The following is a 12,429-nucleotide window of genomic DNA, read 5'->3' as shown; positions in this document are numbered from 1 at the left end:
GTAGACAGACAGTAAACTGGACTCAATTGAAGAGAAAGCAGTAAGATGGATCACATTTAAGAAATATTCAATGCTTTCAATAATCAAACTGCTCTGTGATACAAAAACACAATTTTTATTATCAATATTCTTATGTTGATGCTTTTGGACTATGAATTATAAACTCCAGGGAATAAAAATTGCAAGTGATCTCAAAGAATGGGGGAGAGAGAGAGAGAGAGAGAGAGAGAGAGAGAGAGATGAGTCCAGGAGGGTAGCATTTTTCTCTAATGATTTGAGCACCATAAGTTTTGTTAAAGATATCAAAGAAATGTATGATGGGAGGAAGGAAGTTTTCATGGAAAAGATACATGATTAGGAAAGAGTTGGTAGATAGGAGGAATAACAGAGAGATAGCCTAAGGGCCATACCTCTATCTGTATGATGTCCAAAATACATAGGAAAACAATTTCAGTACATTGAATGAACCAGTTATGGAAGATCAATGGAAAATTGTGGATTAACATACCAGAGGATTAGAAGGTATTGTGATGATCTATACTATTGAAGATAATTAAAGAAGCTCTTCTCTTGAAATATCAGAATAGCTTCTATCAAGAACATCCTAATGTGCACTTTTCTAATTGTAAGTGTTTTATGGTATTGCATTTAGGATCAATTTCATATAAGATGGAGGAATAACTGGATAACTTGGAGAAGCTGGTAGAAATTCAATTTTAAAAATATCGACAAAATGCCTACTGTATAGGAAGGCTTTGAACTAGGTTCCAGTAATATCAAGACAAAAATGAAATAGTCTTTGCCTTCAAGGAACGAATATTTTAGGTAACAGGGGAGTCAACATGTACACAGACAAGTCAATACAGAGTAATAGAAGTAATAAAATGAGTTATGGCAAAGATAATTATAAATCCTGTCACCTTAAAGAAATATCAGTCTAGCACCATGGTACAAAATAGGATATGGTTGGAGAGATTTTGATTTTAACAAAAAATTTAGAGCAAATCATCACCCAGTAAAGAATGAGCAGATAAAGTCATTATTTTTAACTAAAATGAGATGAACAAAATCCTCAATAGTAAATAATTTTACATCACATGTACATAATGCTGAAAAATTTTAGCAACAAATTGTGACAAACTAATAGCAGTGACAACAGCAAAACATACTTAATTTTTCCTTTTTTATTTTGCCCAAGACCTTCTGCCTGCAATAAATTGCAAGTTTATCTTTCTTAGACTAATTCAATTCCAGACCCAGTGAAGGGAAGAATTAATAACTTCTTGGTGAGTTTGAGCTGAGCAAGCAACCAATCTGAATTTTTCAAGAAGAAAAAAAAATCCAATCACCAACTTTTTCTGCAATTTCAGGAGTGGTTTTTGTTTTTAGCTGGAATCATCTGAATAGATGGATACAAAAAATAAAATGAAATCGAGCTATTGCTAAGATGAATTCCTTTCTTTCTTTTCATTTCAATTTCCATTGCAGGTGTTGCCACATCTGCAAACTTCCTGGGAGGGTGATGGGAATCCGATTACTCCGGCTCTCTTCCATCATCATCCTTGTGTTACTACTAGTGGCAGGTGCTTTGACTACCTTGCTTCCTAACATAAAAGATGACAAAATGCCCACTTCCCGCCGAGAAGCAAAACCCCCAAGCCAGTCCGCCATGGATTCCTTTACTCTCATCATGCAGACGTACAACAGAACAGATCTGTTGCTGAGGCTGTTAAATCATTACCAGGCGGTGCCTCATCTGCACAAGGTGATTGTTGTCTGGAACAACATTGGGGAGAAGGTGCCAGAGGACTTGTGGAATGCCCTTGGGCCTCATCCTGTCCCTGTGATTTTCAAAATACAGACCGTGAACAGAATGAGAAATAGACTTCAGACCTTTCCAGAACTAGAAACCAAAGGTAAGGAGCATCTGTGTTCTCAGTGGGGTCTCTGATGCTCAATGAGCAGTGATAGGGTTTTCAGCCTTCTCACCTGACTGAGTTGTCATTGAGGATGGTGAATTGAGTCATCAGAGAGTGCTTTGTAAAAAAATAAGGACTCATTTTTCAGATACCTAGAAACTTTTCAGGGGTAGGGAAAGAATAACATATAACACACCATGGATACTGATATTACAGGTGAAAATACAATTTACTCCACACGTTTCTTATTATGTATCCACAAATACTTATATTGTTTTTTGCCATTACAGTCAACTTCACCAGATAGCATTTTTTGTTTTTAAGAAACAAAGTGCTCTCAAATTTACTTGGCTTATTAAATGATCGTTTTTGTCCTTGGACCATTACAAAAATCAATTATGGTTCAATTAGCAACTTTTTTCCCTATTGGCAACTCTCCTGAGGAATACATGTGCTAATTGGGCCCTGGCACCATTGCCAATTTTTTTCAATTAAATGATTGTTACAGAGCTTCATGAATAAATCCCCATGCCTTTGCCATTTTTCCTAATTATTGAGTTTCATTTCTGAGCTATTGGATTCAAATGGTTTCATGTCTTTTCTTTTCAGCTGTTTTAATGGTGGATGATGACATGCTAATTAGCGCTCATGACCTCGTTTTTGCATTCTCAGTGTGGCAGGTAATCTTTGGTTCTTGCTTCATACAGATATCTTTTAAAGTCTCATTAATAACAACCAAAAAAATCGACAATTTAATATGGTTGGATCACTTAAATCATGGGAAAAGTTGTTTGATAAATAGAAACACTTGTCTGAAGTCCAATGTCATTGAACAGTAGTTAGATCAAACTGGATCTCATATCTGTTTTGATGTGCAGTTATTATTCTGTGCTAGAGAGTAAGAGCTGATAAGTTCTTTTTTCTTTTTTTTAATTTGCTGATAAGTTCTTGTGAAAATTGTGAGGAATTGGTAGAGTTTAGCTATTTAAAGTCATAGTATTATAGATTTAAAGTCAGAAAAGTCCTTCAAGCCATTGAGCCCAACCCTCTCCATTTTACAGGTGACTTGGCCAAGGTCATATGTGTAGAAAAAATATTTGAACCCAGTCCTTTGACTCCCCATACAGTTCTCTTTCTACTGTAACTATCTGCCTTCTGGGATAGGGTTGGAAAAAAGGGAGAAGGAAGATGAATGGAGGCCAGTAAAACCTACTTACCCCCTTCTGCAAGGACTTTTGTCTTTCCTTTTAGCAAAAAAGGAAAAATCAAAGCCTGAAGGGAATTTAAAAAAATTTTTTTTGACAATTTCTCTCACCTTTGATTTCTTCATTTATAAAAAATAATAAAAATTGGATTGTCTCAATTGCTCAATCAATCAACAAGAATTATTAGTCTCTGGAAATATCTTAGTAAACTTTAAAAAGTTTGTAGAAATATAAATGATTTTATAATTCATTTCTCTGTTTTTCCTTTTTCTATATATTTTGGGCACATATCATTGCAATGAACTCAGAGACTAGTCAGAGTTTTTACACATAATGGAATTTTTGTTGTTTCCAAAATAAATGGACTTTTTTTTGTTGTTTCCAAAATAAATTGTCTGGGACTATGGACTTTTGTTGTTCTTATAAAGTGATTTTGGTAACAGTGCTGTTTGTTGTGATGAAATTTGACCTCTGACAAAAACAAAGAGAATCTGTTACCATTAACTCAATCAGCCCACAACATTTTTAGCACAGAGTGGGTTGAGACCAAAGTGTCAGACTGAGACCCTACTTTTCCCATAATTGAGGGAGACAAAACCTACATTTGTGAAGCTCATCTACTTATAGATGAAGAAATTAAGGCCAACTATGCGGTTCAGTGGATAGAGCACTGATCCTGAAGTTAGGAGGACCTGACTTCAAATCCAGCTCAGATATTTACTAGCTGTTCAACCTTGGGCAAGTCTCTCAACTCTGATAGCCTCCAAAGGAAAATAAAAAGTATGTTAGGGTTCAGGGAAATACAGGAAGACAGGGGACAGATTGTTTAGATTAGTGGCATCAAACACACTATCAGATATTTGAACTAGAGTTAGAGTTAACTGAATGACACCGTGGATAAACTCTAGGCCTGGAGAAACAAAGACATGAATTCATGTCTCAAACACTAGCAAGTTTCCTTCCTTTCTTTATATTAGTGACTTCTTGATGAGGGTAGATATCAGAAGATTATGAAGATCTTTTCCAAGAAGTGTTCATTGTCTCCACTACCAAAGAATTTAACTGAATTTCAAGAGAAATCCCTTTTCCTAAACATGGACCCCCACAAAAAAGCTTTTGCTATAGTTTTACACTTTTCATTTTCCCATTGCACAAATTTTAGTCAAATACTTACTGTGATGAAGTCCTGCAAGAAAAAGGAGGCAAACAATACAGGGCTTATGCTCCAGTATAGAAGAGATTGGCAAACCTTAAGTATGATGACTCTGCCATGCATTCTAGATAGTGTGGCTTAGTGACTAGGTAGTGTTCTAGATTTGAAATGGGAAGACCTGGGTTCAAGGCCCTTGTTTAGTATTCTGTGTGACTCTAGGTCAAGTCACCCAAGTTTCTGATCTTTATTTTACTCATGTACAAAATGGGATAAATTCTACTTATTTTATATTCATTTATAAAATTGAGGTGCCCATAGGTATCTCCCTCACAAAGTTGCTGTAAGACTCAAATAAGTTATTGGAAACTTGAAAACATTAGATATAGCTGTTATTGTTATAAGTTCATATTATATTAAATTTATATTTTGGTTTGCCTTCTTTTTTTCCTAATCCTTAGTATAACAACATGTATATTTTTCACATGTATATGTGGATGTATATATATATATATATGCATATATAAATACACATATATGCCATGATTTAATAATTAATAAACATAACTATATAATTAATAAATTATAATAATAAAAATTGTCATAAAATCTCTCATTGAATATGCATTCATAGTAACTGACATTTCCTTGAATCTTTCACTCATTTATCTAAAATCAAAACTGACCCTGATCCCACAGACCCTCAGAAGCAGCTTAGGACATTGTAATACTGTGTTTCCTTAAGAACAACAGCTTTGATTGTAGCAACTCTTCTCAATTTGCGGCTTAAGACAGTTTCTCCTCATCAAATATTCATTCATGATATGTGGCTGCAGTTCTCTGCAATGATCAGCATTTTTTCACAGCTTCAATTTTGATATCACATCTAATGAAAGGGGCCAGAGGAGGTCGGGCTGAAAGCTTACCTCCGATTACCAACTAAGTCTTGGTGCCACATCAGCAATATTGCAGGGCTTGTTTTTACGAGCACACAAAAACAAAAGTTCTAATAAGAGATTGTGTTTGAAACGAAGGGCACTGTTCCACCTCATCCAATGCACCAGAGAGCTCAATGAAGTAGAGGTATTGCAGTTCATAATTGTATATCTATATCTATATCTATATCTATATCTATATCTATATCTATATCTATCCATATCTCTATCTCTATATCTATATCTAAACACTTTAAGGGGTGTTGGACAATCAAACAGAATCTTAATCTTTATTTCTAAATCTACTGAGACCAGGTTCACTGCTAGAGCAGTTTTAGATGTCCCCAAATCTCCAGGAAAGGATGCTGCCATCCCCTTTCCCTCCTTTTCAACTTTTCTTTCCATTGGAATTGTAGAATCTGGTCTTCAGCTCTATTTCCTGGACTGCAGTAGTGCTTGAACCTAGTATTTGTTTTTTTTTCCTCTTTTCTGACTTTTGTACAACCTCCTCTCTTCACTGTCTCACATTTAATTTTTATAGTGGTAAATGGATATGTCACAGTAAGCACACCTCCTCCCCCCTAAAAAAACCCTATGAAGTAGATAGTACAAATATTATTATCCCCATTTTCCAAATGAGAAAATGAAGTATCAATGAAGTTATATGACTTATTCATAATCTCATAGTAAGTATCATTATTAGAGTTCAATCATGGTAAGTCCTGAAATCTTTCCATCGTAACCATACTAGTTCTTAAATGTTGTCATAATTATGTTAATTATGTTTTATATATCCCCATATACAGGAAAAAGCCAAACACACAAATCAAGAAAAGTCCAAAAGGAAACATTTAAAATTCTTTCTTTTTTCAGCAAAAATTTAAGTGACTGTTATATCCTAAGCACTGAAGATTCAAAAGGAGGTAAAAGGCAATCCTTGTCCTCAAGGAGTTTACAATCTAATGTGGAAGACAATGTGCAGATACACACACATATTTGTAAATATGTATATTTGTGTGTGTGTATATATATATATATATACATATATATATATATGTATATATATATATATACAAAATATACTATTATACAGAATAAATAGGAAGGGAAAGCATTAAAGGGAATTGGGAAAGGCTTCCTATAGAAGCTAGGATTGATTTTAAATGGGACTTAGAGGAATCCAAGGAAGTCAGTAGTTAGAAAGGAGGAGGGAATGCCCAGAACCAAGAGATAAGAGTCTTCTTCATGGAGCAGCCAGAAGACCAGTAGCACTGAGTCAGAGTATTTGTAGGGGAGTAAGAAATAGAAGCCTGCAAAGGTAGGAGGGGAACTAGATTATGAAGAGCTTCAAATGCTAAAAAGAGCATTTTGAATTTGTACCTGGAGTTTTATAAAAGGGAGATATTTGAGTTTATTGATAAAGGAGAGTGACACAATCAGAACCATATTTTAGGAAAATGACTTTAGAGACTGAAAGAAGGATGAATTAGAGTAGGGAGAGTATTGAGAAAGGCAGAGCCTTGATATTGCAATAGTCCAGGTAGTGAGTGATGAAAGGCTAAAGTGAAGTAAGTCTTAATATCAGAAGAGAGAAAGGGGCATATTCAACAGATGTTGCAAAAGTAAAATTGATAGCCCTTGGTCTTCACAACCTGGTGCCCATCCACCTATGTACCTTTTTTTCCTTACACACTCCATAGCCCAGTCAAACTATCTTCTTATCGTTCCTCATACATGGCATTTCCTTTTCTGTCTCTACCTGTTTTCACTGCTTATCTCTCATGTCTGAAAAACTTCCTCCTCACTTCTTAGAATACCTGTATTTTTGATCTTGGTTCAAATGCTTTCTTCTACATGAGGCCTTTGTTGACTATCCCCCGCCTCAATTGCTAGGGCCATATCCACAAAACCACCTTGAACCAAAATTTTGTGGTATCACCTGGATAATACTTACATTGAGTGGGTTATCCACATAGACTTCCTTATACAAGAGACTTGTGTTGCAGTAGCATCTGACCCGCAAAGTGATGCTAGCAGATAGAAATAAAGCTACTTGTCCAACACTAGACAGGAAGTGAGAACAAATAAAGTCAGAAATAGAACAAAGTTGACATACTAGCTTAATTTCCTTTGGCAAACCACACTGACTTAAACTTGTCTATTCTAAATTACTGCTATACTAACTGTGTTACTTTTCCCCTCCTTTCAGCAATTTCCTGATCAGATTGTAGGATTTGTCCCTAGAAAGCATGTCCCCACTGCTTCAGGTGTTTATAGTTATGGTGGATTTGAGCTGCAAATACCAGGATTTGGAAATGGAGACCAGTACTCCATGGTGTTGATTGGAGCATCATTCTTCAACCGCAAATACCTCGAATACTTCCAGAAACAACCAGCTACTGTCCATGCTCTGATTGATGAGACGCAAAATTGTGATGACATCGCCATGAATTTTATGGTCGCCAAACACATCGGGAAGACCTCTGGGGTATTTGTGAAGCCTGTGGAAATGGGCAATTTAGAAAAAGAGACCAGCAGTGGCTATTCTGGAATGTGGCACCGGGCGGATCACTTCTTGCAGAGATCTTACTGTATAAATAAGCTTGTGAAGATCTATGACAGCATGCCCTTAAAATACTCCAACATTATGATTTCCCAGTTTGGTTTTCCATACTATGCCAACCATAAAAGCAAAATGTAAAATAGATGAATAAATCATAATCCTCAAACTGCTTGGGTATTTGGGTAGCTTCTCAGTGTTAAGTCTTTATAGCAACATTATGGACTGTTATCCCCTCAGAAGTCCAAGGTGGTCACTACTAAGCTTCAGAATGGGTAGTGCCACTAAGTTGGGAAACCCCTCCTTGTTTCAGAAAGAGATGTTGCTGGTGTTATTGCCAGGATATCCAGGTGCATTACTTTCCTTGGTTTGTGACATTACTGTTTACATTTTAAGACTGTTTTCCTTCTTCTCTGACTCTTGGCATTTGCCTTAAGGACAATAGTAGCTGTCTCCAGGGTCTGAAACCCATGAGACTTTTCCTTCTGCTTTCTCATTTAAGGCTGCTTGCCTTCATCTCAAACCTCAAATGCCAGTTGGACTCATGACAAAGTCCTGTATTGTCGCTGGGAAAGCCATCGAGGAAACATACTGTTAACCTCACATTTCCTTCAAAGAGAGAACATCTGAAGGCAGCTGTTGAGTCCTCTGCTGGCCAACCCAACCTCTCTGACTAGACTTATTCTGCAGGCCAGGATGTGGCTGCAGTCACCCCAGCTTTCATTTTCACTGCAAGGTCTCTCATGACTTGGTGGTTGTCTAATAGCTAAAAAATGTCTGATTGCTAACTTCATTTTACCAAACATCCACTGCATGGATCACAGAAAATGCAGCCCGTGTTAACTTACTTATATGCAGCTGAAAGTCTAACGGCATCTCGGGATTCATGTTGTACATTTTGTCACTAAATCTGACCTTAAGAATGTACACTCCTTCACTCATATACTTTGCATCAGGTTTGCATCGACATTTAAGAAATGCGTACAAACCAGTTCTGTTTTAGAAGAATGTTAAAACAGGGATTTAATGAGATTATATATGTAAAGAGCTTTGTAAACTTTAAAGTACTCTGTAAATGTGAGTTATTATTATTAGGGCCTGGCAGAGGTGCCCTTGTAGAATTCTAATAAACAAGTACAAACAAACTCTATCTCATTGCACATCAATTATCTGATGAGTTCTCACCTTATTGCATCTGTTGCACAATGTCCATTGGACTTGAATTCTGAGTCTATTTAGTGTATCCCCCATCTATCTTCTCTTTGTAGGGCAACAAAACAGTCTTCATTTTAAAGAAAAAAGTCCAATTTACATAGTCACAGAAGAATTACAACTGAATCATAAATCCAAAGGATACATTTGTGTGCGCGTGTGTGTATATATGTAATATATACATATATGTGTGTATATGGACATATATGTATATAGTGAGTTCATAACAACTCACTTTTGGATTTTCAAGACTGTTCCCTTTTGGTTCATTTTCTGTATTATAATATTTATCTTCCACATAGGTGTCTTGTGCTTTACCCAGGTTCCTTAGCAGTGGCAAAGGATTTGTCAATGTGAAGCTAACCTTTGAGATTTTTTGTTTTGCTGGAGTGACATAAGTGGATTGTCTGACTATGAAAAATAATATTAAAATACTCATGTTCCATCTACACTGATCTCTGCAGCCAAGTGTATGTTATATTTTTTTATTGTTGCTCATTTGTGACTTCAAAGAAGATTATGAAACTTATTTTTTAAATTAGAATTTATTTATTTATTTTGCCAAACAAAGCATTTCCCTTAATTTTGTTTGTGGGTATTAAGGGCTTAAGAGGTACGAAAGATAGTTCTATTGGCAGATAAATAAAGTTTTTACCATCCCTGTGTCATGATCTTTAAATTGATGCTTCAACAAACCCTGAAAATTCAAAAAAGAGGCATCTTTACCTTTTCTCTTTAGTTCACCTAATTTATACCTCAGGATAAAATTAAACATATAATTCTTGACTCTTGGAATACAACAACCTTTCCTTATACCTGAGTACTAGTGAAATATTTGCCTTTCCCTTCTTCCTCCCTTTTCTTCCTTTTCTTTCTCACTTTCACTTTCACTTTCTCTCCCTTACACACTCCTTCCTTCCTTCCTTCCTTCCTTCCTTCCTTCCTTCCTTCCTTCCTTCCTTCCTTCCTTCCTTCCTTCCTTCCTTCCTTCCTTCCTTTTCTTGAGGATGGGCTTCCCTGTTTGCTCAGGCTATTCCCATTGTGATTAGCACCTGTTCTATTTTTTGATTTGGGCCAGTTTGTCCCTCCTTAGGCAGCCTGGTGACCCCCCCGCCCCGGAAGCTCACCATTTTGACACTGGACTCAGTTTGGACACCTAATCAGCGTTAGCCCCAGAAGCATGTTGTATGTGTTACCTCCACCAAGCCTGCTGAAACATTTCCCAATTCTTACCTTATTCAACATACTTTCAAACACTTCTAGATTCAATTAAGCAACAGCTTTTATATCATTCTTAAAGTGTTGAAATACAAAATGTGTTTATAAGTTAATAAGTTTAACCCAATTAATGAAATTAGGCTAAAATCCCATTGAAAGTAGTTTTCCAGGGTTCTTACCACCTCCTTTAAAAATAAAAAAACAGGGTGGCTAGGTGGCGCAGTGGATAAAAGCACCAGCCCTGGGGTCAGGAGTACCTGGGTTCAAATCCGGTCTCAGACACTTAATAATGACCTAGCTGTGTGGCCTTGGGCAAGCCACTTAACCCCGTTTGCCTTGCAAAAACCTAAAAAAAAAATAAAAATAAAAAACGACAACATGTAAGCTAGAATGACTTCAAACTCTATAAGGATTTCCAGTGTCCAATAGCAAAGTGCTATCTTTTGCCAACTTATTTCTGACCTATATAACTTGTTCATGGCATCCTGGATGAGAACCTTTCTCCCAATGTAATCTTTCATGAGGGTAATACTCACTTTGGGCTAGCTCATGCCAACCTGTCCTCATATTAGCAGGTCTATATTCCCAAGAAAGAATCCCTACCTTGTAATTACAACTCAGATTCTCTCAGGGACTGGGGATAAGATTAGAATATGTTCTCACTCCTTCCCACTGTAGGTCCTGAGTCTGCACTACTATGATTTCTAACTATAAAAAATCAGTCATGAATAATGACATTAACTCTTAAACATAAAACTTTTACTTAGTAATAAGGGGAAAATAAGAATAATGAGAACATCATAGTTAATCCATAAACTAGGTTAACCACTCCCATCAATGCCCATAATATTTATGAGGACATGGGGTCATAGACTTCACAGAAATCTATCATTGAGATATAAGAGAAAGAACAACACTTGCTCTCATTAGAGAAAACATTCCCTGTTCTACTCTCAAATGTATGAAGCAGTGACAAGCACTATTTAACTCCCAATCATCCTTTAAAATGTGCTTAGGAAGTCTCAGACTATAGTCTTGACAAGCAATTCTCTAAAATCAGAGTCCTTTTGGTTGCCTCTTTGACCAGAGAAGACAAGCTCAGGGAGTTCTTGATTCGACTGAATCCTTGTTTGTCCAACCTGTTTCTGCTAGCATGGCAGATCTAATTTTCTTCTCCCTTCTCTTTTGTGTCTCTATCCAACAGAAGATGGCAATAGAGAGTAACCAGTACTTCTGATAGGTATCACGTATTGCAAGCTATAAACTACATTTGAGGTTAGAAATATGCTTCAGTTCTCTTCCAGTGAATTTCAGCCTTTCTCTTACCTCTTCTCTAAACTGACTTTTTTTTTTGCCATATTCCTAGCTATCTCTTGCTGTCTTCTTGACTCAGTTCCCCCAGCTGGTTCTTCCAAGTCTTCTTTCATTGACTTCTTCAATATTCTCAATGATTCCAATCAAAGCCTGCTGGGCTCCAGTGACTTATCTTTGCCTCATGAGGAAAGCTCACAAAAATCTACCTTCCTCTTGTGAAATCAAGAGCCTATTTAGGTAAGGAGGTAATAGAAGTGGATGGAATGACAGATTTTGAATCAGGGGGAAACTGAGTTCAAATACAATCCCCCAGAGTCACTAGCTGTGAGACCCTGGGCAAATCTCTTAATTTTTCATTCTCAGTTTCTTCATCTATTAAATGTCTTTGAAATAACTTAAAAAGTTATTGTAAGGAAGAAATGAAGTGACACTAAAGTATTTGAAAATTTTAAAACACTAATTACAATATTAGCATTTATAATCACTATCTTTAAGGTTTTCAAAGTAATTTACAAATATTCTCATTTTGTTCTCTCAACAATCCTGAGAGATAAGTGCTATTATTGCTAATCATCCCATTGTCTTCAAACAATTATTTGATCTCCTACATTGTGAGTTTTAAATTCTCAACCTCTAAAAACATTGAGGGAAATGAACTGAAGGACTGCAATGTCCTTCAGCCTGTCATTTTTCTACCATTATATAGCTCATATCAGTTCTCTAGCTATTTATCCTATGTCATATCCTGCTACCTGTGTTCTCGGAGGGAAGATGGTATGGAGCCCAATGCAAATTCCATCTTTCTCTTCATAGGAGCCCATCTGGTCTCCAGCCTCAGCTGTAATTGGGAAGTAGAGTGACTTTCCATCCTACCTCTCACCTTTTATCTCCTGCTTTGCCTGTCCCATAAGAGAGG

General features: G+C 36.4%; 1 protein-coding gene across 3 annotated transcripts in view; it reads left to right on the top strand.

Moving 5' to 3' along the window:
• Positions 1-9,624, top strand: part of EXTL2 (exostosin like glycosyltransferase 2) — a 31,592-nt gene extending 21,968 nt beyond the window's left edge. For all 3 annotated transcript variants that reach the window (XM_074188282.1, XM_074188283.1, XM_074188281.1), the window contains 3 exons: positions 1,489-1,916; positions 2,529-2,599; positions 7,419-9,624. In XM_074188282.1, coding sequence (XP_074044383.1) covers positions 1,489-1,916; positions 2,529-2,599; positions 7,419-7,910 — 991 coding nt within the window. In that variant the 3' untranslated portion in view covers positions 7,911-9,624. The remainder of the gene's footprint in view (positions 1-1,488; positions 1,917-2,528; positions 2,600-7,418) is intronic.
• The last annotated feature ends 2,805 nt before the right edge of the window (positions 9,625-12,429 follow it).

The sequence above is a fragment of the Macrotis lagotis genome, chromosome 5 (genome assembly GCF_037893015.1).
Source record: "Macrotis lagotis isolate mMagLag1 chromosome 5, bilby.v1.9.chrom.fasta, whole genome shotgun sequence".
Taxonomy (NCBI): Eukaryota; Metazoa; Chordata; class Mammalia; order Peramelemorphia; family Peramelidae; genus Macrotis; species Macrotis lagotis.
Note: the sequence above shows the minus strand (reverse complement) of the source record. Positions and strands in the feature narration are given on the sequence as shown.